General features: G+C 37.6%; 1 protein-coding gene across 1 annotated transcript in view; it reads right to left on the bottom strand.

Moving 5' to 3' along the window:
* Window positions 1-27,483, bottom strand: part of sema6ba (sema domain, transmembrane domain (TM), and cytoplasmic domain, (semaphorin) 6Ba) — a 140,249-nt gene that overhangs the window by 29,708 nt on the left and 83,058 nt on the right. The window contains exons 5-11 of the mRNA XM_058372802.1: window positions 19,921-19,981; window positions 19,736-19,798; window positions 11,715-11,813; window positions 9,560-9,650; window positions 9,256-9,375; window positions 6,338-6,426; window positions 5,916-6,133 (exon numbers count right to left, since the gene is read on the bottom strand). Of these exons, the coding sequence (XP_058228785.1) occupies window positions 5,916-6,133; window positions 6,338-6,426; window positions 9,256-9,375; window positions 9,560-9,650; window positions 11,715-11,813; window positions 19,736-19,798; window positions 19,921-19,981 (741 nt within the window). The remainder of the gene's footprint in view (window positions 1-5,915; window positions 6,134-6,337; window positions 6,427-9,255; window positions 9,376-9,559; window positions 9,651-11,714; window positions 11,814-19,735; window positions 19,799-19,920; window positions 19,982-27,483) is intronic.

Genomic DNA, 27,483 nt, shown 5'->3' with positions numbered 1-27,483 from the left:
GTAGCAGACAGGAAAACATCAGAACGGACAGAGAGACAAGAACGAAAATAAGAAGTAAGGGAAGGGTGAGAGACTGAGAAAATGACAGGAGATGTACCACATTGTTTTCTTTGTGAAAAGTCAGAAGCTGTGTTCTGAAGTGATCAATTATTAGGCTGGATTAGTCTTGATCTGTGCTATGTCAAAAAAGAGGCGAGACATGGCTGCCTGGCGCCTGCCACCTGAAACCGGACCCGCTGGCAGGATGTCACGATGCCAACAATGGACCAGGGACTCAATCCAACTGCCAAATCTCACAAAGGGCTCTGTTCCAAATCAGTCACACTCAATGGTTCCTACTCGCACTCTCCTGATTAGATATCATCCGGTGCGTATGCAGACTGAACTGATGAATGTCAAAGTGCATGTATTATGACAGGATCCACTTATTGTGATCTGCCTTGCTTAGTTACCTCTTCATGCTTTTTTCCCCTACCTCATCTGGTTCACTTCAGTGAACAGGAAGACAAAGAGCCAGACAATTACACAGAACAATTAAGCATTTCAAGGGAATGCCCCTAAGGGCAGTCATTTAAACAACTCTTCAAAGAGTGTGAAATAATTCATGGAAAGATCAGGAAGGTAGAAAAGTTAAAGGCAGGATAGGCTACAGGAGTAGGGGCTGAGTGTCACAGCTAATCATTTGGAACAGTTCTGATGACCCCAGGATGTTGCCCTTATGCAAAACAGAATACTTGGACCACTTACCAATCACCGCTTGTTACTTACAGAGTTCAGAACACATTATATGTAAAAAGGAGGATGAGTATGACGATCTGAAATACGTTAGGCAAAAGAATAAAGCAGAAATACTGAAATTCTGCCTCTGACAGACTCTGATGTCTTGCATGTTTTATTGACAAAATCGCACCCTGGCAGAAATGTAGGCCAGGCAAAGATGACAAACAAGTTCAAAGTGTCTTCATGTTAGATGTTACTGACTGTACTCCTTTTGGATCTTACTGAACAGATCTTTACAGAACGCCACCTCAGCCGATAAGCCGTTAGGGATCATCAGCTTCAGCTCCAATCTGGCCAATGAACTGTCAAGATTTGATGAACTACAACTTTGTAATGATCTGGCTGGAGAAATGAATTGAACTTTGAGTTTTCTTTCTGCCTCTTTTCTTTCTCTCTGTTCATGTCTAAAATATGAATATTAATATTTATATTTATATTAATATTATAAATATTTGCTTCCTAAGCAGCACATTAAACAAAGAAACAGACAGACAAACTGATAGGTCGATAGACAGACAGACAGACAGACAGACAGACAGATAGACAGATAGATAGACAGATAGATAGATAGATAGATAGATAGATAGACAGACAGACAGACAGACAGACAGACAGATAGATAGATAGATAGATAGATAGATAGATAGATAGATAGATAGATAGATAGATAGATAGATAGATAGATAGATAGATGAAAATTCAAAAAATTGCCCTAAACATATAGCAAATATATAATGAATAATAGATTGTCTGTAAACTTTGTAAACTTTTCTGGCCATAATCTTCAGAATCATGAAGCTTGCTATAAGGTTATCCGCATACTTTTGTTCATTTTGCAATGGGGAAATTAATTTTGAACATTGTTAATTAGCTTTATTTAAAGTGTCTGGATTTTAACTCCAGAGGCCAAAAAATAGAATTTCCTCCTGTTTTGTTATGCCCATGTTCAGCGTTTAATTTCTTTGTCTTGTCACATTCCACAGTGGTGCTTAATGACTCATATGAAAGCTCTCAGACTCTCAGGAGCTTAAGAAGCTGTAGTTTTTCGTAAGGATTTCCGCTTTTACCTAGCCTACCAGGGGCAATATATTCCTTAAAATCTTCAAAGTAAATGGTGATATCAAACCCATTTCTGCTCTCTGTGATGCCCCAAGTCCTTGCATCTAAAATTTGTAGGTGTTATATTCAAACACTAAAATTCTGTCCCAAAAGAGGGAAAAATACATATCTCACTCTGAAAGCCAACAGAGACCTGACTAATTTTATATCACACGATAAATTAATTCATTTATACTGATGGAAGTCGGTTTCCAGTCAAGTTCCTCACTGGTGTTTGTGGCAACATGGTTAAATATGGACCCCTAAAATATATACCGTAAAAAAAAACCTGATTAAATACATGCTAAAAATTCTCTCTGTTGCAGTCAGGAAGCGCTTCTGCTCCCTGAAGGCAAAGACAGAGAGAATGACGAGGAGCTTTTTCCCGCAGGACATTCAGGCTCTCAAAGACGATAAGACTTTTCTGGGCTTGTCTGCACAACACACACGACCTTAACTGGAAAATATATTGCACTAAATTGCACATCTGCATTTCATTCATAATAGTCACAGTGTTCTGCTACCTTCTTTTATATATTATTTTTATATTTTGTAGATATTTTCTCTGTTCTCCCTGTATAGTAAAATTAATCGTTTGTTGAAATTCTACTCTTCTATTCTGACATAAAAGCATTTCACTCCATGTTGTATACTGTGCATGGTTATCGAAATACAACTCTTGTTGGTCAATGTTTCTCTTTCCTGTCTGGCCCTCTGTCCTTCTCACCCACCATCTACTACATAAATGACCTCCTGGCTTTCAGGCCTGTGTAAGTAGCCAGCGCAGTGGGAATAGACCGGCATGGCCAACCTCATGTCAGTGCTGTGCCAGTGCTGTGCCATCAACATGCCAACACCATGCCATCTCCTTGCCAACACCACAGCATCAAAATACCGCTCTCATCAAAGTGTCTTTCACTCTGCAGGAGCTACAGGCTGCACAGGCTGAACAGCTGAGGAGAAACTGTGCTGCCTGCTGTTCAAACTGACATTTGCCCAGAGCGAAATGCCTTCTAATGAACACTGTGCTCCTAAACCTGATCTTTCGAGGATCTCAGCGATATTAAATATTTAAAAAGAAATTTTCCACTAGATTCTACCATGTTCCAGTGAAAAGCAGTGTATTACTTCTAATATGAAACCAATAGAAAACATTCAGCTGCTCACAGGAAAGCAATTCACAACTTTTCCCAGCTTATGAAAACTATCACATGAGGAAAACAAAACCATACAACAGCCACATGAAAACAAATATCAGTTATAGAAGACATTCTCACTGCTCTGGGGCTTTTTTTATCAGTTCTGCCCAAAAACTTCCCAAGAATATAAATGTGTTTTTGCAGAAGCTCATCTCATCCTTTATGGTCAAGCCAAAATCTGCTTGACCCCTCTGGTGCAAAGAGGCCCATTTCTGCCCATTCATCCAGAAAGGTCTGATGAAGTTGCTGTCTGTCGGCCACTGACTAAGCCTCAATATAACCAGAATGTAAGCAGTCTACAGATAACAAAAAGCATGTTCTCTATGTCTTTCCTGCCAATCTGCTCCAAGCTCATCTGCAGTCGGCTGTGCGCTGGCTCCGCTCCTCATTGTCTGGTGAGATAGCTCACGACATGGCTCTCTGCAGCATGCCAATGTCCCTCTCGCTTGCACTCTGACATGTGTTGTCTCACTGAAGACGCAAGGTAACAAAAGGAGGTGTGGGGTTTTGCTTGTTGTGACTAAATTGCTAAATGAATGGTGATTTATGTTGAGGCTACAGGCTTTGCTCTAAGTGGCCCTGATTAAGTAAGAATGCACTCAATAACCTTTGAAATGATTGATGCAGTAGTTTACTGTACTAGCAGCAGACGAAAGAATATAAAGAGGGAAAAATGATTTCAAAAAAAAAAAAGAGAAGAAGGGGGAAAAAAACAAATAGAAAAGGAGGAGAAAAAAGAGGTGAATAATAAGCTGTAAAACAAGCAGAGAAAGAAGAAAAAGAAGCAGAAGTAAAGGATAAAGAGAAAAAAAATGCAGCAAATAAGAGAAAGAATGAGAAAAGGGGGATAAGGAAACAAGAAGAAAAAGAGAATGAAGTGAAAAGAAAAAGAATGAGGAAAAAAAGCAAGGGAACGAGAAAAGAAAAGATAAATAAACAAAGGCAAAAGAAGAATTTTCAAATTTGAAAGAAAGGAAAAGGAAAATAAAGAGAAAATGTAGCGGAGGAAGAAGAAGCAAACAAAAGAGTAGAAAATAAAACATGGTAAGAAGAAGAAGATGATAAAGAAGAAGAGACAGGAAGAGAAAATGAGAGGAGGAGGAAGTAGAAGAAAAATAAGAAGTAATCACCATAAAACAAAAGAGGCAAAACCCAGAAAAAGGAAACCTGCATTATAAAATGCATATACTTGAATGATTTTCTTGCATCAGAATCGAAGCACCTGCATGACTCATCTGTTTTATACGCCTCTGACTGCAGCTTACAGCTGACATTTCATGTCTGTGGAACACTGAATGTCCCTCGTCTTCCTCTGTCTCATCGCTTAACTGCTATACAGAGACATCACGGCCATTTCCTCGCAGCAGCAGCAGCAGCACCACTGTGTGTACAACATTCATCTGCTTTAGAGCTACGGGAGATATGTCACACTTATGAAACAATACATTGTACCCTTACTGCCATACAACCACTTTGTGTAAGAGAAGCTCTCTTTATTTCAGACTGATTTTAATACATTTATCTCCTGGTGAGGGTTGCTGGTGCGTCATGCCTGAAGAGAACGTTATTCTTAGTTTCCAAGGAGACATTGTAATCTGGTGTAAAGTGCCAATCACTTGTGGTGGGTTGAGGTGTCACTCGGCCATTCTGGAGCTTTGTACGGTCCACCAATTACTCATGGCAGAATGAAATGGAAAGAGTATGTGGAATATAAGGTGGAGGAGAATTTGTCCACTCATCTCACACTCAACTTCTCTCATGTCTTATGGGACAGAAATATAAGAAACGAACAGAAAGCAGCTCTGACTATCTAAACCATTTTTTCTCTTTAACTCTCTCTCTCTCTTAAATTTCAGTTCAATACAGTTTATTTGTATAGTGCTTTTAACAATGGACATTGTCTTAAAGCAGCTTTATAGAAGTATAGAAACGAAATCAAAATTATAATGTTTAAAAGTTAACTATTTATTCCTTTAAAATGCATTTTTAAAAATAGCCTTATCAAAACATATCAATATTTACCAGCATAAATGTTTAAATAGCATTTGTATGAGTCCCTTAAGACAAAATGTACTCTATTAATACACTGGATAATATATGGGAATCATTTATTATGTAGTTTTAGCAGTATGTATTTATATTTATTAAAAATAGAGGCATATTCTGCTACAAAACTATATTTACGAGTATAGATAATTTAGCTATTCTAGTATTATAATAGCATTATAATGTATTTATATCTTATTTTTTATTATGCACAGGTGTGTGAATTATATGTGATTATTTTCTTTTAATATGAATAATGCATACTAATGAATATAATGGGAAATTATTCTTGTCATGCAAATTAGTTTGGAATTTTTTTCCCCCCTAATGTTTTTGTAAATATTTTAGTAGGAATTGTTTTAGTACATATATTAGTTGGTACTTTGAGTAGATATTTTAGCATGTATATTTAATAGATAAAGATTATTTTAGTAAATATAGAAATGTAAATTTTTTATATTAATATTTTATGATGGGTATTTTTAGTAAAAAATGTAGCAGGAATTTAAAGTAGATATTTTTTTTTAGTTAATATTTAGTGTGTGTTTTCTAAGAACCTTATTAGGAAAAAACTTCTTAACCACTTAAGGAGAAAAATATAACTGGCCACAGTGAACTGCCATCACTAAAATATATGAAAATAAATATTAGAGAAATATTTTTTAAATAAAATCACACTGGCACCAAAATGTATTTCATAGTAAAATATAAAAAATAATGTAAAAGTCTAAATACACACACATGAAGACGCATAAACAGAGAAAATTAAAAACTCAGTTGTTCAGTGTGTACCTGTTGGGAGGAGTGGAGAAAACTCCTAGGATAATGTCTCGGCCATGCATGCGTATGACTGGACTCGTGGACTGCAGCAGGTTAAAGTAGAAGTGAGAATCTCCTGGAATAGAGCAGTTCAGTCTCGCCTTCAGAAAAGACGTCCACTGCTTCTCTAACACGCGCTGAGAGCCCCCTAGATCACCTTTACACACACGCGCTACCCGGGACACCATCACCTGAAACACACACACACAGATTCATGAATATTCATGCATGCAGGAACACTGTAGTTAAATAAGGCGCACACACACACACACACACACTCTAGTTAATATGCACACACACACACACACAATATGCACACAACTCAAAGATGTAAAGCTCAGTTTCAGCAAAATGTTAAACCACTTGCCGGTTCAGTAAGTTTTACTTCTGCTCACCTTCTCCAAATAATTAAACTCCATCGCCATCTCTCTGAAGAAGAAGTAGATGTGAGGACCCCACTCTACTGCGCTAACAAAGTAGGGCTCTGACACACACACACACACACACACACACAGAATAAGATGAAGCCCAAATAATTACATTTTTTTCAACAATTGGTTGCAACAAATAACTCAAATGGCATTTATATCAATGAGGAGTGATCTGGCTGTATGATGTCATTATCTCAGTGTCACAGTGTCACACTCTTGCAACAGTGACCGAATCCTTTGTTAATCTTTCTGTCTGTGTGTCTGTCTGTCTGTCTATCTATCGATTTATCCGTCTGTCTGTCTGTCTATCGATCTATCTATCTTCAGTTCATCTACAAACATTGTCTTTCTGAATTCTTTGAGGTAGGAAATTTTGAAAATGTAGAACATTCAATTTATTATGTGTTCTAGTTATTATATTTCTAGTTATTATATCTTTTATATATCAGTTAAGGCATTTTGTTTATGGCTACGCCCTCCATTTACACAACACCATCTCTTTCATTATAATTTGTTTTTATTTGTTTTGATTTGTGTGTTTGTAGTGGCTCGCTTTCTGTATTTTCATATTTTTTAATAAATCCCAATAAAATGAAACACCTGGGTTACACAAAATGCTCTGAACCTACACCTCAAGCATTGCTATGTGTTTTTCATAGAGACTCCAAAGCACTTATATAAGTTTGTCTGGAATCTGTTTTAACCAAATCTATAGTCCATATATAAAAAAAATGCAGTAATCCATGCTAAAGAATTTATTTAGTCCATTTTATTTTTCAACTGCTATCAAGCATCTTTGTCAAAACTCTTCATACAGTCTGCATTAGCAATATAAATACTGGCTCTTCAGTTAATCTCATCTCCAATACACGCCCAAACCCTGAAACACCTCGACCAAGTCTGAAAATAAGCTCATTTCATCATACACTATATTGCCAAAAGTTTTGGGACACCCCTCCAAATCATTGAACTCAGGTGTTATTTTTCAGATTTTGGGCTCAGCCCCTTAGTTCCAGTGAAAGGAACTCTTAATGCTTCAGCATACCAAGACATTTTGGACAATTTTATGCTCCCAACTTTGTGGGAACAGTTTGGGGATGACCCCTTCATGTTCCAACATGACCAGTGCACAAATGAAGGTCCATAAAGACATGGATGAGGGAGTTTGGTGTGGAGGAACTTGACTGGCCTGCAACCCAATAGAACACCTTTGGGATGAATTAGAGCGGAGACTGCGAGCCAGGTCTTTTTGTCCAACATCAGTATCCATCTACCTCACAAATAAGCTTCTAGAGGAATGGTCAGAAATTCCTAAAAACACACTCCTAAACCTTCATGTGCATGTAAAGGCAGATGTCCCAAAACTTTTGGCAATATTGTGTATCGCTGGCAAAAATTCTCACTCAGAAAGCATGCACTGTCCTCAAAACACTAACATTTATGGCATTTGGTAGACACCCTTATCCAGGGTGACTTATGTTTTTATCTCATTTTATACAACTGAGGGTTGAAAGCAATGCTCGTGGGCCTAGTGGCAGCTTGGTGAACCTGGGAATAGAACTCGTAATCGTCTGATCTGTAGTTCTACATTTTAACCACTAAGCTATCACATCCCCCAGAACAACAGGGAGCATTACAGACATGATAAACTCTTGAGTTCAAAGTCAACGTTTACATGATTTATTTATGCTTTTTTTGTGGGATTTCTAGCGTTAACCATTTGCTAATAAAACCTTTCCTATCCAGCTCGAAAACCCAGTTTTTCCGAAATTTCTTTTTGTAACTACAGCCCAAACTTTTTATATGATTTGAGATAAGCTACTGAACATTCTGAGCACAGTAACACCAGAAAGAAGATGGGAGAAAAAGACGGAGGGAAACAGAGCCGATCACAGATGAAGGCTTATAAATTTCGTATAGAAAAAGTGCAGCGTGAGCTGAGGCAGCTGTGAAGACTTAACCTCTCTCATTCTTCTATCTCAGACTTCTCTCGCTGATCTTTTGAACACGCTCTGGCTGAGAGACCTTGAATCTTTTTAACTACAAACTCACTCAGTAGGCCATCTGCGTCTTTACCTTCAAACCTCAAAGCAATGCTGCAGAGCATAAATCAAGTTCTTGTTCAATTTTTTTTTTGCTTTTATTCCCATCAAGAACATATACAAATAAAGTTTATTATAACACAAGAGCAGGGCTATTTGCAATTTATATTAATTATATTCAAAAAAACCTAATTTAGAGGGATTTGTACAGCAGAATTGGTTCCACAATATTTAAACATATTAACAAACCAATTTTAAAATCATAATTGGTTGTTAAATCCAGTTTTTAATAGGATAAAGTTTTCTATAAGGAGAAGGATATTTTACATTTATGGAAAGCGACTGGGATTTCACCATTTTGTAACAGTGAGTGTTCAAGAATTTTCTGTATCATGGCAAGCTGAGATTTCTTATTATCTTATTATCTATTCAAGAGAGAGAGAGGAAAAAAAACGGAGGCTGATTAGGAATTTCCTTTTGCAGTAGCTATAACGTAAGTGATAACAGAAACTATGATTGACATGTTAAAATCGCATTGTGATTTTTAATAATAAATTAAGAAATATAATCATTGGGAAACTGTTGGACTGAAAATAATGAATTCTGAGTTAGTCAAGATTTATTCCTTACTCACTTCTCTAAAGGAGATTTATGTCTGTACAGAAACAGCAAAAAACATCTCATTACCTTTCTTTTATCTGTATGATCTGAAATCAAAATGTAATTATTATGTATCGACCTAAATGAGGTGTCAGGTTAAAAGGAACTCGGGCATTGACAAGCAATCGATCATCACTGTGCAGGTCACAGAACAATCAGTACTGCAATCAGCTGATGTACCTCGAAACCACTTGGAGTCGTGTTTGATGGTGCGGAGAGCAGGGCTATCTCCCAAACTTCGATAGATGACAGCGTCGATAGCGAGGAAATCCGTCACAGTACCCGTGAAGAGGTTACCCTCTGGGTCAAAGGTGAAAAAGCCAAGAGATCAGTTACAAGAGGGCAGGAAGGAAAGGGCAGCATAGTGTGTTTCACATCAATAACACTCCATATAAGACTGTGAGAATGTTAAACACCCTCTTCCCCTAATCGCCAAATGTCCACAAAGTGTCCTTTGACGCAATTAACAAGTGTTTCTACGAACCTGCAAACAGGGCCACGTTGGCATGTTTAGGATCATATGGACACCTGGCCATTCCACTGATGGTCTCTCCAACCATTTCCAGAGTGTCTCTCTGCACACATGAATGCACACACACAAGCACAAATCGGGAGCCATAAATAACACTCACTTGTTGACGGTTGCAGCAAACCGCATACACGTCACACCCCATTTCCCAGAGCAGCTACCGTATCTCCAGGTGGTGGGAAATTGGGAATTGAGAGGGTGCAGGAAGAGGTCTATAAATAATCTCGAATATCTGACATCATACCTCATACTGACAACTCATCTAGTGACTGGCTGACTAAAATACTCCACATTCAGAATTTTATTTATTTCTTAGAGCAATCGATACAGGTCCCTTGAATGAGGATTGAGATTTATGCGTTTTATGTAATACAAATAACCCAACAGTTTTGGTGTAAGCATGGCCTTAAAACACTACTAACACTCCTGTATGCCTTCACACTCTCTCACACAGAAAACACACACTCACGGATAAGATGGAAAGCTTGGGTTAAGGAAATATAAGCAGCTTTCGTATACACTGTAATGCCAGCAACAGATCAGAAAATAAGCTTTTTATAAACTGAGGATTTCAAAGAAAGCCTTTTTTTGTCTGTAAATCATAATGCATTTAAAGTGAGGAAAAACAGTGATAGTAATATAAACCACTTCAAACCATTCTAAAAAATCGCATTATACAAATGGCTGTGGTTCTTTTAGTCAGTCCCTTCAGGACTTTGTGGTTTTGTGATTGCAGAAATGAACACAAAATCAAGCGTACTCCACCATATTAAGGGAAGCTTGCGATTTTCAAAATGAATGCAGATTTTTCCGCAGATTCAGACGTCTTGAGACGTGCATTTAGCCGAAGCCCTCTTCAGTTCACGTGCATCAAACATGAGTACAGCTATCATTCACGTGTATGTTTACTGGTAGGAGAATCCAGTGCTTGCAATTTCACCAATTCAAATGCTTATCTGGAATCATAAGTCAAAAAACATTTGGGGATTCATGACATATAACTAAGAGGCCTGATTTTCATTAGTACTAATTAGTACTATAGTACATTAGTACTATTTAATGATGTTTTTGTAGTGAAGATCTGAAAACTAATGAATTCTCAAATGATAGGTCAGAAGATGATCACTTGTTGATAACAGTTTAGTTCAGACTGAGAGGTTGACATGGTGAAATATTTTGTAAGGGAATATTTATTTAGCCTTTCAGAAAGGCGTTTCCGGTGTCAACATTTTGAGACAGTCAGAGTTTTCAGACACTTTGGTTTCTTGCTTAATAAAAGGTTCATTACTTAAAATGTGACATTAATCAGATAAAAACACTGGCGCTGGTGGAGAAAGAGGAATAAAACAATTACTGGAAAATATTCATCTCTGACCTTTCATGTTATATTCCTTGTTTATTCTTTGCTATTGTTTTATATTTGCAAATACCACATCATTTTATTCATATAAAAAATTATAAATGGAAATATTGCACTTAGAACTATGAATTTTGGCTGTCTTTTTTCTTTCACATTCATATGTATTAAAGCAAACAAGATTTACTCACATTGCCTGCACTTATACTAATTCTTAGTAAGATCAGGTCAGATTTAATGATTCTAGTTGTAACTGCAATTGATTAGTCTTGAACTGAATCTAAATCTCAATCGATTAAAAACAAATAAGCATAATAAAATAAAAATAAAATAATTATTATTATAATAATTCTAACTGCAATTTTAATAAAATTGGAAAATTGGCTGTTGATGTGATGGAATATGTTTTGAACTTAACAGGTTTGGGTTCAGTGTGAGGAAAATAAAAGCTCTCATGGCTTTAATAAATAAAATAAATAAACAAGTTAATAAATCAATTAAGATGGTACACATTTATCTATTGGGTCTAATATTGGAAGATTAGTATAGAGATAGATTATGGTTAGAAGAAAATTGCAATGAGGTCATAAAAGTGTCTGTGAATTTTATTTTTATGCTGCAAGTTCGAGAACCCTTGACTTAATTCTGGACTAACTATGCCCATTAAAGTCTCAACACAGCCACACATTTGCTCAGTGAGGTGCCAGTATGGATGGTATTCAGCTCTTCCTGAGGCGCTATGAGGCCACTCACGGTGTAATTGGCACACAGCGGGTTGAAGGCGTTGGTCCCACACACAAAAAGGCCGCCATGTTGATTCAGCAATACCTTCATATAGTTACGGCACTCCTCCTGGAGAGACGGAGACCAACAGAGAGAGAGAGAAAACAAAAAGAGGGGATAAAAACAAAGAGAGATTCATGAGGAAAGCAAATTTGGACGTGATGGATGAGACTACATGCAGACAGATATTTAAACATGGTCATTTTTTAGCTGCAAATTTAGTTGTTTGCTTAATGCATGGGTAGGTCGTAAAGTAGGCCTCACTGTGCAGCTCTACCACAGGGCTCATGATCAGTCATTCAGCAGTAGTTATTCTCAAACAATTTCCCCCCACATTTTGGTACATGCCTGGACAATATTCGAGAATATTTATGATGCGTGTCTGCTTTTGATGTTAATGTGGGGGTAATTACGAATTTGAACTCTCATTAGAACAAAGCATGGCAAAAGCACTCCTATAAAAGCAAGCCAGGAGGTTACTAGAGAAACAAAACAGTACACTGAAGAGTTAGGAGTGTTTTGGTTCATTTAAAGGCACCTGTGAAGCCCTTTGAAGAAGTTATGTGTATTTATAAAAAAAGCACTGCAGAAGAGCCCCACTGTGCAGCTCCATGCTGGGACACACACTTCTTCTTTGTCCATTGACTTTGGTTTGGTCTCGTGGTGTAGCTGAGCTCAGCAGGGCTGATACTGAGGGCAGATGTTCTAGGGCGATTAGGTGAAGCACTGAATGCTCGGTTGGTGTTACATATGCTTGGTGTGAGTTTGTCCGAACGGATATTTCCCTTTCCTGATAGTGTTTCCGTGTGGAAAGAAAGCTCTTATTCATAAGACCTACCACATTCCTTAATATGATTCACATACTGGTATAGTCAAGGTAAAAACAGATACTGTCAACATGTTTCTTTACTAATAGGTCCAAAAAAAGGTTATGTACATGTACAAAAAGAATCACATTAACTGAGTCTGTAGCACATCTGAAGATGTGCTGTGGTATCTGGTGACTAGACATTTAATTCCTCCATGGATCAGACTTGTTTGTCCAGCACATCCCACAGATGCTTGATCAGATAGCGATCTAGGGAATTTGGAGGCCAAGTCAACACTATGATCCTGCTAAAAGAGGCCACTGTCATTAGGGAATACCGTTGCCATGAAGGGGGTCGGCAACAATGTTTAGGTAGGTGGTACATGTTAAATGAACTTCCCCATGAATGCCTGGACACAATGTTTCCCAACAGAACACTGCCAAAAAATCTCACACTTGCTATCTTCTCTTCCAGCTAAGTGGCCCAAATGCACCCAGCCATCCTCATTTTAAAGGAAAACATGATTCATCAGACCAGGCTACTTTCGTCCAATTCTGAAACTCACTTTCCCAATTTTAGGTGCTTTCAGTGGTGGACTAAGGTCAGCATGGGCACTCTGGTCAGCACAGGAACCCATGACCCTGTCACCAGTTCACTGGTTGTCCTTCCTTGGACTACTTTTGGTAGGTAAAAAGCATTGCATAGCAGGAACACCACACATGACCTGGAGATGATCTGACCTTGTCGTCTAGCCATCACGATTTGGCCCTTGTCAGTCATTCAGATTCGAGCGGTTGCCCATTTTTCTTACTTCCAACACTTATTGACTGTTCACTCGTTGTGTAATATATCCCACCCCTCGACAGATGCCAGGGTAATAAGATAATCAATGTTATAGACTTCACTGGTCAATGATTTTAATATCTATAATTGAGTCTATTGGAATCATTTCAGATTACACTACAGCAATATCCACTAAGCAAGCATTTCCCATAAAAGCCTCTTCTTTACTAGTAAAGTTTTACTATATAAATACAGGTAAAGACAGTGCTCTAATTACCTGCTAATTGTGAAACATCACGAGCATGCCTCTTTTCGATTAAGCTTTCAAACCGCACAAGGGATGTCACTTAGGGCAGTCCTGCTTTTACAGATCTTTATACATTACATGCAATAAATGGAAAACAACATACAAACAAAGAACAATAAAACTCATTACACTAAGGGCTATGAGCTTTCGCATTACGTTGTATAAATCTACAATACAGGAACTCAATGTGCTGTAATTATAGGACACAAATTAAGGCTGGAGGAAATGTCACCGGAGGTTCGGTTAGGTCCCAAACTAAGAAGCTTGTTTAAATCAAAACATATATTTCTAGTTCCGATTTAAAAATCACCATAATTACTGTGAATTGAATGATCATTACTGCGGATGTCCTTTTAACCCTTCATTAATACTCAGTCCCTGAGGTCTACTGGTCCTCTCTCATCTACATTCTTTATCTCCTCATGCAGGGTTCTATACAGTTTCTATGCTATTTATTTCTCTCTTTTTCTCTGGAGTATGATTCTGTCTAATTCTCTGCTTTCTTCCTTTCTTCTTCTTTCTCATTTGCTTTGTCCCTCCTGACACATCATTGACAAAGCGCCACCTGTGCTGTCTGGCAATGGGTCAAATCCCACTCGCACAGCTTCTGCTCTCTCTCTCTCTCTCCTTTCTCTCATGATCTTGCAGAATGAAAATTGGAGAAAAAGAAGAGGAAAAAAAAATCCAGAGAGAATAGAGTAGTGGACATTTGGAGAACATAATAAACTATTGTGTATTTAATGCCCCTCAGTCGCATACATATTCTGTCATATTATGCAAGTAATTTTGCTTCTATTCTTAACACCACATTATGCAAAAGTATTCATTTTCCACCCACACATATCCTTTGTGTAATATCAGTTATTGATCACCTTTTATAGAATGGTATTATTAATGAATGCATTCAACGCTTTTATTAAGATTTCTATGCTAGGTTTTGGTGGACAAGGGATTATGAGCCAATCAGAGATGATGGGATAAGCTTTGACCCCCTCAGCCAGACAATAATACAGTTTGTGCTGCCAGGCAGCTTTGTGTATCTGTGTGTCTTATTAAGATATGTGTACGTGTGGGGCTCCATTTGTATTCTGCCGAAGAAGGAGACTGCAGTGAAAAATGTGCTTCTGTGTGTATCAGACTATTCAACACAAGGCCAAAAGACCAGAATAAACAGACATAGGAAGATGCGAAGAGGAGCACACGTGTGTTTGCAATGCAAGCTGGAATATTGAATTTCAATCCCCTTTATGAGAATGTGTCCACTGGGGTAAAGTAGCCAAAAGAATTTAATTGCCAGTGCAATTACTGAGAGAGCACTGGCATCAGGGAAGTGTGTGTGTGCTTGCCTATGTGAGTGTGTGTGTTTGTGTCTGCATTAGGCAAATAAAAAATTGCAGCCAAACAAATGAGAGTATCTTGTATTATAAACACACAGAAATACATTTTGTAAGGGAAACCTGAGATTAGTTGTTCCATGTTAGTTTATAGGAAAAAATTAGCATTCTAGTAGATGACGTTGCTAGATATCGTTCAGAAGGATTAATATGTCACACGGGGCTTTAGTAATTCAGGTGCCGGGCTGTAAATCTAGATAAATAATCCGTCTCATTAATTATTCATGTTTAAACTGGGTATAAATGTAAATATTAATATGTTTTACCCTGTGTACAAATACTTTGAGATGTCTTATTTTTGATGCATTTCGGAAGAATAATAAAACATTGCATTTGTGCAGTAAAAAGAGCTTAATGCTATTACGATTAATGCCAACTATATGCTGCACTAGAATAGCAGCATATTTTTTGGCGCATTAAAAAGCCTATAGCAGCACAGCAACTATCAGCTACGACTGGCTGGAACCTAAAAAAAACCCTGCTGAAAAATCCAGCTTGGTTTGACCATCTTTTACCATCTGCTAAAACACAGGTCAAGCTGGTAAGTGCTGGTAGAAAGAAAACTAAATGAATGTTAGTCACCACCTCAGCTTAACCATTTTTCATCACCAGCCTGAGCAAAAAAATCCCCATGTTTCACTGAAAACAAAAAAATCTTTTTGGCGATTTTATCGTCTTAACGTTGCGGAAATTGAACACGGGGTCACAGCAAAGCAGCTACAATACTGAACTCTTTTAAACAAATCTACAGCTGTGCAGATGTGTCTACTGAGGTCCCCACATGGACTATACAAAGATGCACGGTACCACTTAGAGACCAAGGCAGTAGTTTTGTACCGCATTCTTTATACTTGGTTTTACCATCAATGAACATTTGATTTGCTTCGGCAGGAAGGGATTTTTAGGGTAAATCTATAATGAAGTCAGAAATTATGCAGATGCTCAGTCTTAAAAGTTGCTCAGAAGCTCCTTGTTACACAATTCCACTGATTATACACAATTACGGAAAGGAAGTTACTTATAATCGCAGTCTCTGGTGTCACCCAGATGAGGATGGATTCCCTTTTGAGTCTGAAGGTTTTCTTGCTCATATCATCTCAAGGAGTGTTTTACTCACCTCACTGCTCATTAGGAATAAAAAATGTTAAAATTTTTTCTGAATTTTTATATTCCTGTAAAGCTGCTTGGCAACCTTTTCCATTCTTAAAAGCGCTATACAAGTAAAAATTTAAGTGAAATGTCAACTAAAAAACATCTACTAGAATGCATCTAGTCCCCTGTGTTAGAGTGCATACTGTAATTTTGTGTGTAGTTGATGGGAATCTCTTTTCTCATCTCTCACCTCCCATGCCTCTAATAGATTTTTACCTTAATGATCCTAATTGGCCTAAACAGGATTTTGGATTTTATTTGACACACAATAAATACACCACAGACCCACGGCTTGCTGCTTACTGTTTCATTTTCTCACTGTTATCTTTATCGACTCCCAAAGATCTCAAAGGTCAGTGTGGAAATGTGGAACTTCACTGAGGATTACACTGTCAACATGGCAGCGGGAAGAATTCACAGAAACAGACATGTCATTGTGTGTGTTTTTCTTTCTTCCTCTGTGTGTAATGTTATGTATTTTTGCTCTTTTCAGTCTCATGATGAATAGTCAGAGAAAAGAATAAGGACTTTCCAAGAAAACAGTGACATAACAAACATTTCTGTCATAGAGAGAGATCCAGCAAAGGACAGACAGAAAGGATGAAGGAGACAGAATTTGGCAAAAAGATAATAATAATAATAATAATAATACTAATTAAAAAAAAAACAACAGGAGTATAATGAGTGAGCAACATGCAGATTTGTGTTGGAAATGTCAGGAGTGTGTATGTTTCTGTCTGAATGTGTGTGTGTGTGTGGCTGGGAATTCTATCAGTATGCATTAGAGACAGGTCTCATTTGTAAGCTAGCTCTTGCGGAAAAATAATACACACCCCGCTCGGACATCAATCCTCAATGTAACCAATTCCATCAATCCCCTTGAAATGCACCTGTACGAAACCACGCTAGCTCCACTTCCTGTGCTATGGAAAGGCCAGTCTACCGCAATTAGCCCCTGAACTTCAGGAGAAGGGGTGATTTGTCTGGCGAAGATCAAAGAGAACAAACCACCAAGCTTGTGTTTGAGCCCAGCGGACATTCACCAGCATCCTGATGCAATCACACATAACCACTCATAGCTGAGGTTTTACAGTCAAGGGCTAGCGTCAGGAAATGAAGCTCATCTTCGGAAGGTTTAAGAATCAAAAGCCTCCATTTTGTGAAGATTTAATAATCTGTTTGTGTTCATTTGTATGTGGATCAAAAATTAAACTGTTGTATAATATTCCTGTCGTATTTAATACTAAAATATATCCGCATATTTTTATTGACTCAAAGATATAGAAAGAATGAAACAGATTTAATGAACTTGGTGATTGATGGTGATTAATAATTCCTACCCTGTGAAATTACCTACGCAGAATTTTCTGTTTTGAATGACTTTTCAACGGTCTTCATTTCTGTAAATTCCATTTAACATTGGAACATATATTGGGATTACACTATATTGCCAAAAGTTTTGGGACAGCCCTCCAAATCATTGAGTTCAGGTGTTGTTTTTCAGGTGTTTGGGCTCGGCCCCTTAGTTCCAGTGAAAGGAACTCTTAATGCTTCAGCATACCAAGATATTTTGGACAATTTCATGCTCCTAACTTTGTGGGAACAGTTTGGGGATGACCCCTTCCTGTTCCAACATGACTGTACACCAGTGCACAAAGCAAGGTCCATAAAGACATGGAGGAACGAGTTTGGTGTGGAGGAACTGGACTGGCCTGCACAGAGTCCTGACCTCAGCAATATACTGTATATACTGTATAAACATATTTAAATACCAAAGTCTATTAAAAAGCCCAAAAATGAGGATTTGTGCTCTGTTAAGTGTAAAATCAATTTTTATCTTTTTTTTTACCAAAAAATGGAATTTCACCTATTTTGTTGTGCCCATGTGTATTGAAATTCTTTCCATGTCCCACTCCACAGTGGTGTTGAATATCTCAGATGAAAGTAGACACTCAGAGATTTAATGTAATCATTAATGTTTTTCATTAATAATAGTTATATTTATATATATATATATATATATATACATACATACACTACCACTCAAATGTTTGGGATCACTTGCATATTTCAGCTTGATTTCAGCTATGGAGGAAGACTCCATCAGCCAATCCATCTTGTGGGAGATGCTCCAGGAAGCATGGGCTGAAATCTCATCAGATTATCTTGAAAAATTGACAGCTAGAATGCCCAGGCTGTAATTGGTGCAAAAGGTGTTTTTTTTTATGAAGGCAAAGTTTGAAGAAAACATTCATCATTTCCATCAAAATCATCATTTCTAACTCTGACATGTCAGCATGTCCTGTTCTTTTGCTATATTTTCTATTCAGACTAATTTTGTGTGTGTTTCCTCGGAAAACAATACAATTTTTGAGTGATCCCAAACTTTTGAGCGGTAGTGTATATGAATAAATATATTATAATAAGTAAATGTCTGGTGATATCAAACACATTTCTGCTCTCTGAGATGCCTCAAGGCCTTGTTCATAAGCATCTAAAATTTGAAGGCATTATTTACAACCACTAAAATTCTGTGTAAGGTTATCAGAGGGAAAATGTCAGGCCACACACTGACTCCTGATTAATTTTACATCAGACTTGCGGTGATAAAATAATTCATTTGTTTATACTGATTGAAAATGTCCAAAAAAACACCAGGGTTAAATGGTAACAAATAAAAGTTTCTAACACGCTGTAAATCTATTGATTATAGCAAGTGTCCACTATGTTAATAAATAGTACTAATAATGACTCAAAAAATATAATAAAAAATAACCAGCCTTTTTATTTATATTATTGAACAGTTAGGTCTATTATTCAGTTTCAGGCAACTGCTGTATCCTGGTCAGGGTTATGGTGGATTCAGAGCTGGCCATGAGGTGGGAAGACACCTGGATGGGACACCAGTCCATCGCAAGTCACCATTTACACACCAGGATCATTTATCTTAGCTAGGCCACCTACTGACATGTTGTTGTGATGTGGGAGGAAACCAGATGAAATCCACACAGCTGAAAGCAACCCGAGAAAGCAGCCGGGAACCCTGGATCTGATGTGTGAGGCTGTAATGCTACCCGCTGTGCCACCATGCCGTCAGTGAAGAATAATAAGAAATGTAATTTACTAATGAAATCAAAACACTTAGCACTACTATCAGACTTTTGGGCCCCACTCTAGGCTGCATATTTTCCAATTTCTCATTTTTTCCAGTTGATAAAATTCCCGGATCCTGTTAGATAAGAAACTTCTTTGTCAGAAGCTTTGAGACTCATCAGCATCAGCAAAACTGGTCAATTAGCTAAGAAGAAAAAAGAAATGCTGACCACTGCTGCATATCAGCATCAGTTAATGCATCAGAAGTTAAGCTCTCCTGAGTGAGTACTGTACATCTGAGCTGCATATTCACTCAAACACTTAAGAGGTATTTGTCAAAGTGGAAGATATAGTACTCACAATGTTGATATGCACTGAGATACTTTTCTACGGCACTGAGAGACATCTTTCGAAGCACTTAACAGTGTTTGACGCTGATTGTTTAAAACTCACCTCATGTTTGCCCTTCATCCTGCAGATTCGGATGTCATTCTTATTGGATTCCCACGTTCGCTTCTGTAGTAGTGAAAGAAAGAGAACGTGGTTCGTTCACACATTCACACAATGGAACACACACACACATGTTAATGAGTCATCGGGCATGTGTGTGTGTGTGTGTGTGAGGAAATATGACTTACTTTGCTGTAGAACATCTCATCCCCTGTTACATGGTCCAGTTCCACACGGTAAAGGTCATCTCTGAAACACACACACACACTATTCATAAGAAGCACAGAAGTCTCATCTCTTCATAGAACCTCATCTTTTCTTAAAACCGCAACCTTTTATCAGTGAAAAAGAGGTTGAAAAGGATGAATCATTGGAGCAGTTGTTATATCACTGGCAAAAAAAAAAAAAAAAAAAAAAAAACTATATTATGTTACTGGAAGACATTTTCAGGATATGTAGTAGTAGTAGAGGTAGAAGTAATAGGTAGCAGTAAAAGTACTAGCAGTAGATGTAGATGTAGTAGTAGCAGTAGCACTAGTATAGGTATCAGTAGTAGCAGTAGTAGTAGTAGTAGAACTAGCAGCAGTAGAAGCAGCCGTCATCGTCATCGTCATAGTAGTAGTATTAGTAGTAAATGTAATGGTAATGGTAGTAGTAGAGGTAGTAGTAGAAGCAGTAGTAGTGGTAGTAGATGCAGAAGAAGTAGTAGCAGTAGTAGTAGAATTAGTAGTAGTAGTAATAGTAGTAGTAGAGGTATCATTAGTAGTAATAGTAGTAGCAGAAGTATCATTAGTAGAAGCAGTCGTTGTCATAGTAATAGAGGTAGCAGTAGTACAAGCAGCACTACTAGTAGTAGAGGTAGTGGTAATATTAGTAGTAGAGGTAGCAGTAGTAGTAGTGGTAGTAGAGGTAATGGTAATAGCAGTAGTGGAGGCAGCAGTAGTAGTAGTAGTAGTAGTAGTAGAGGTAATGGTAATAGCAGTACTGGAGGCAGCAGTAGTAGTAATGGTAATAGTAGTAGTACAGGTAGTAGTAGCAGTAGAAGAGGTAGCAAAAGAAGGAGTAGTAGTAGAGGTAATGATAATAGTAGTAGTAGCAGTAGTAGTAGCAGTAGAGGTAGTAGTAGTATTAGCATTAGTAGTGTTAATATTATTATTGTTGTTGTTTTATATAGCACAGTCTCAAATTGTTTTCCAGACAGAACACTTAAATGTATAATAAAGCCCATTAATGCGGCACACTAATAAATCACAATCTACATAAATGAATTAAAGACCTACAAATCTATCACAACAAATCTATCTATCCCTGCAACATATCATAAAGAGGACTGTATGTAACGTATGAGACAAAATAAACTGTAAAAAGCCTGACAGTTACGCTCAATCAGCTACTTTCCCTGTAACGATCATCGTTCTGAGAATTACTGATAATCCGTTAATTTCTGGCCCTGCCAAACACACACACACACACACACACACACACACTTACCTAATAAATGGTTCGAACAAGAAACATTCTACAGTGCACTCAGTTATACTCTGAACTACAGGAGGCCGCTATTTTAACTTAATAAAGCAGTCCAATATTTTATGCATTAGTTATCAGTCAAAGCTAGAAGGCAAAGTGAATATTTTAAGTGACATTTTGGATCCGAAATAAAGTTAACGACGTCAATTTAAGGCATTAAGAAATCTATCGATTATCTGGGTGACATCTTAAAAGGCTGAATTTAAGAACAGAAGAACAAACTCTTTACTACTTGCAGGAACTGTGGGACCAATTATAACAACTAGACCATTACCAGAGAGCATTTACAGCTCCCAGTATCAAACATGTCCTAAAAAGCTAATGAAATCTCTAAAACAGACTAGATATGATACACTCCCCCATGGGATGCTTGAGAATAAATGTGGACTACTGAAGGAGTCATGAAATTGGCTCCATGTGCTCATTTTTAAAATCACAGACTCATTTATGGCCAATATTCTGAGCATCGAAACCTGTCCAAAAAAAAAAAAAAAAACCCTCTAATTTCCTCTCAAAAAAATTGCTTTATGTAGGAGGCCAATTTCACACCAGCCATTTTCAGACTTACACTAGCTGCCTGATTAGCCTTGCGGTTTGGCTCGCAAGGTTAACATGGCTTGGTGACCAACATGTCTCATGACTACAAATAATTTGCTTCACATATTTCATTTTTTTCATTAACTAACCTGTGTTACAGTGTTACCCAGACCCTGTCCTGGGCAATTGTATTAACATATCTTCCCTAGCAATACCTACACTACCACATACAGGTCTATAGGGTTACCAAATAAAATTTTTGTGAACCAAATAAAAAATTTCAAAGCGAATCAAAATGTATTTATGTAAGTCACATGTGAGTAATCTGTTTTCTGATTGGTCACAGTGAGCCTGTTTATGTTCCGTGGCTCCGTTCATAGCTGTTATCTATCAAGACAGGTAGACGGAAACTCTTTTTTTGGTTTCATCGACATCAACATTGCTTCAGTTCATCTGTTTCGAAGAGCCATTATAAAATGGATGTTATTTTAAAATGAAGAGGCATGCCATGACATGCTCAATCACAAAATTCCTCGTCACTAAAGATCTATCAGAGACGATAACCTGAGACGCATGTTGTGAGCCTTTAGCTAAGCAAACATGCTGTGTAACACTGTACATACATGCTAAGCAGTTCCCGTAATGCATTGCTATACAGCTTGGTGCATTGGGTCAGACTGCTTTCTCACCACAAGCTGCAGAGTTTATTTGCTATTTGGCGTAGATTGTTATTGGAGCGCGATTGCTGTGTTCATATGTCTAAATTAATCGAATCAAAGGAGAAAATGCACCAGATTCTGAAAAACAGGTGCTCCAAACAAGCCAGGTGTGAAAACGCTTTTAAACTTTTCTTAAATAGCCTGAGCTATTATTTTAAATGAAAACTAAAATGTGTCCTTGGGGAAACTATTCAGTTTTTAGTAACAACCTGGTCCAACATCTGTCTCTGTTCACTAACTACAGCAATCGTAGATTCATTCATTCATCTTCATTAACCGTTTTATCCTGATCAGAGCAGAGGAAACCCATACAAGCATGAACATTTAAAATTCTTCATAGACCGTAAAATGAACTCAGGATCAAACTGGGGAACCCTGGAGCTTCGAAGCTACCCACCGGTACCACCATGTCACCCAGTTATCTGTGATTCTACACAGAATTTTGGAGTTTGCATCAGAGTTAATTAAAAGTCCTATCTGAATGATGTTCAGTTCAGAAGGCAGAATTATTTTGGCCAGATTTGAAAAAAAAATCTCTCTTGTATAATTCTCAGTAAAGTAAAGCCCCTAATTCTGTTTGGATGATAGTCAGTTGCAAAGAGGGACATCAATTTGGGCAGCACTTGCAGATGGCAGTCAGCTGTCATTAAAAGTAGACTTAAATGCAAATGCAAATTTAAATGCATTAAATGCATCAGGGTTTTTTTTTTCTATTCCTCAAAGAACACAGCTGACAGAACTGTCAGCAGTCATCAAAATGAAAAAAAGAAAAAGAAGGAAGGAAGCAAGCAAGCAAGCGAGCGAGTAAGAGCGAGAGAAAGAAAGAAAGAAAGAAAGAAAGAAAGAAAGAAAGAAAGAAAGAAAGAAAGAAAGAAAGGATGATGTTCTTTACTCTTCTGATTAACAGTCATAATTAAGTTCCTACAGGACCAGCCAATGTACACAACTTAATAATCAACAAATGTGACATTCTAGCTAGCTAATTAACCGTGCTGTTCAGCTCACTCTTCAGGTAGCATGAGAAGTCAGGAAAGATTTGCAAGTAAACAACTCCTAGAAGTTATGACGCATGACACTGATGGAAATCCCTGAAGACACAACTGCCAAGGTTCCGTTGTTACCTAATCAGACAGGTACAGACTATGATTACTAACATGGCTGTCTTCAGAGACAAAGACAACAAGGTTAATGTTTTGGTCAAGGTAGGATCCCACCATTATACCATGCAACCATGATGTTATATACTGGAAGTATTATTATTTTCAACCATAATGCCTGATTCAGTGCGGATCTAATATGCTGTTCCTGTGCTGCATTTCGTGTTCTTGTGTTCACAGAAGAACTTTCATCTTTTATGCATTTCTTATAGATGTATCTTCTGACAGCTGATTTTGAACTTGCACACCTAGTGAAACTGAACACAGTGGTATATAAAAATATATACAGAATCTACTGTATATACTTCACAATTCAGATTTATCTGGGAATTACAGTACACACATGATGTGGCGTTTGAGTAAAACACTGGCATGTCTTATGTCATACTTCGTCTCTTGACTTTGGACTAAAGTACATTTTCTATAAGGATATCGAGGTTAGAAGTCCAGCTGACAGTTTGAAGGAACCACAATATATCATGTTGAAGGCTAATTCTGGCTATTTTTTGGTCACTCAGAAAAAATTATGGAAAGCCATTTAAGGGAAATATTATATACGGGTGCTTTGTCAGCATGTCCTTCCAACCTTGGGCGCACTTTTCTTTACACAAGAGCACACGAAATTAACGGAAGCTTTAGCATTATATTCCAACTTGAATGAGTTAGATAGAAAAAGCCTTCATCCCATGTACGTATTACAGTTTTATGATCTTTTATTCGTGTAGTCGTGTACACAATTATCGATTATATAAATAAAAAAAAATGCAGGATGTTCTGGATCAAGGGCTTTTTTTAAGCCATATTGTTAAATAAATGCAGCGGTATATTTGCAATATACTAGACTCCTGTTAGATTTCAATGCTAGCCATGTTCTTGTTCATATATCATTATTTTAATCTTTTTTTAATTTTAAAATTGTCTACTGCTTTTATTCAACATCATTTGACAGCAAAGGGGAAAAAAATGGTATTTGTTTTACTTTTTGGGGCAGAAGGCAGGTGCTCGTGTTTAATGTCAGCGGTCTAGACGTTTTTTTATAAACACCGTCTCAGACGCTTCTACTCAAGAAAAATCTGACAAGCTCAGAGATGCGAGATAAACACTGGAGATTTGCATAATCTGAATAGGGAACTCAGAAAATTGACTCTGAAAAGTTTCCCTGTGGAAAATACTGACAACTTTAGGACTTAAGTTGCAAACTTTGAATAAGGCCCTATGGTTTTAGACTGCTGGTTATGCCTAATATGTCTGCATTGTTCTTTGCAAAAAAAATTCTCCCAGTCTTGTGCATATTTTGTCCTAAGACCTCACACTTTCTGGAAGGTGTTAACTGGTTTCCGCCAGCTTTTCTGCCACCTCTAATCCTGTAACCCAACTTGTAGTGTTTCTGCTGTCAGTAAGTAGCCAAGAAGAGAGTGTTTTAGGAGAGTAGAGGGCAGGGGGCAAAGGCTGGCTTGCTAACCTCCCTTTCTAAAGGGTTTACCCTTCAGCCTCTGGTCTAAGCAGGAGCACATGTGAAATCTCTAGAGAGCTTAAAGCCCCCTGTCAGCACTGACTTTGAAGCAAGTGTGGTATATTTCTGAAGTTGTTTAAGACACCCATTGGACACCATACATAGAAGACACACACACACACACGCACGCACTCACACACTGAAAGGAATATAAAGCAGATGGGGAAAAAATGACTTTCAGAGTGGATAATACCTCCTTTACATTATTGGATCTGACGCTTATCACAGAAGTGCTTTTAGAGATCTCAAGTTGTAATGAAATTGTTCCACTGTGTAATTTTTCATTTCCATTTCAGACAGACTAGGACACCTGTCACTGCTGTTTAAATGAAAAATCCTGTCCAGAATAAAACACTCATATATAAGATAGTGGTGTAACATTAATAAGTCTAGCATTTCCAAAGCCGCTAACGTACATTAAGAAAAGAGGTCTATATCCTCATGCAATTTATAACTTGCTGGTGAAAAAAAAGGCATCAGTCCATTATGGTCAGCATGTGTGTGAAGTAAGGTCAGGTTTTCTGATGCAGTAGAACTTAGAGGCGATCTCTACGTAAAAATGATAGACATACATCGATCAGGAACATTTATGAGCACTGAGAGGTGACTGAGAGGTGGCACCTGTTAGTGGGTGGGATATATTAGGCAGCAAGTGAGCATTTTGTCCTCAAACTTGATATGTTAGGAGCAGGAAAAATGGGCAAGCGTAAGAATTTGAGCGAGTTTGACATGGGCCAAATTGTGATGGCTAGACGACTGGATCAGAGCATCCCGTTCCCGGTCTGCAGTGAACAGTGGTGAACTGGTGACAGGGTCATGGGTGGCCAAGGCTCAATGATGCACGTGGGGAGCGAAGGCTGGCCCATGTGATCCGATCCAACAGACGAGCTACTGTTGCTCAAATTGCTGAAGAACTTAATGCTGGGTCTGATAGAAAGGTGTCAGAATACACAGTGCATGACAGATCAGGGCTGTTTTGGCAGCAAAAGGGGGACCATCACAATATTAGGCAGGTGGTCATAATGTTATGCCGGATTGGTGTACATACAGACACAGTGTACACACAACAGAACAAATACAAATACAAATCAGAGTAAATAAAAAGAAAGCAGTAATCAGTAGTAGAAAAATAAAAAGAAGAGAAAAAACAATAAATACAATAACAGGTTCATGCAGCTTTTCAAAAGTGATACTGAAGCACTTTCAATGTACATAATCACACTCTCCCATACACTCAATAAGCTATAATGGAAAAAGAAAATGAATTCAACCTAGTCTTGCTTTCTTTTAAAGTGGATGTGTGCTTGAGTGAATAAGGCTGCGTATACTTAGTATGTTTATTAATATTTAGAAGATTAGCTTGTACATTACGTTAGCTTTCCGTTCAATTTTGGTATAATCCGATTCTGATTTCTAACATAGTCCTTTAATAAAGTTTGTCCACTTGGCAGCAGTCTTGGTAACGTTCCCAGAAAGTTATTATATATATTCGTCAGTCATACCAAACTATTCGAATGGGAAGAGACCTATATAACAAAAACGAATCAACAAGATAATATTATAAATGGTTACAATTGAACAAAATGGTGTAAATGATGTGTGGATTTGACTTCAATAACACATACACAAACAGAGTTTGTTTCAGGATGCTCTAGCTACTGTAAATTCATGTTTCTCCATATACTAAAAGAGCAAGGCACTTGATATTTGTGTATGTGTCAGTGGAAGAATTTGATAGACCAACCATTTTATGATAACGTCTTTACCAAAAAGGCTATTGGTCCTCTGTGCTTAAAAGTGGGACTTAAATAAACAGAACTATTTAACAATTCAATACCCATTCATATTTGAAGCAGTTACTAGAAGGCAAAGAATAACATTAGGTTCTGAGCACTTCAAAAATGCTCCTAGCCAGCTAACTGATGCTATGCTATCTGGTAGTTTGAGATTTGTGTTATTGCCTTAAAGTGTTGGGAACGAATGTGAAATGGCAAGATAATCAATGATAAATGACAGTTATACATTTGGCTGATGGGAAGCTGCTTTAAGCCATAGTGACAATTGAACTGGGCAGTTATGTGGTCACTCAAGGGCCAAGCAGAGGTCTCTGGGTACATTTCAGATTTCAACTTGCTCACAAAATTAACCACTGAGAAAACTAAGCCACTGTCTACGATTAGTAAGCAGTTCATTTCATTTTAATAGTCATAGCAGGCTCCAATATTCTTTACTTCCTGTGCTCAGTATAAAGACTCTAACTGCTTCTATTTATAATAAAAATCAGGGATTCTGCAG

Source organism: Hemibagrus wyckioides, linkage group LG20 (genome assembly GCF_019097595.1).
Source record: "Hemibagrus wyckioides isolate EC202008001 linkage group LG20, SWU_Hwy_1.0, whole genome shotgun sequence".
Lineage (NCBI taxonomy): Eukaryota > Metazoa > Chordata > Actinopteri > Siluriformes > Bagridae > Hemibagrus > Hemibagrus wyckioides.
This window is presented reverse-complemented; position numbering and strand designations above follow the sequence as displayed.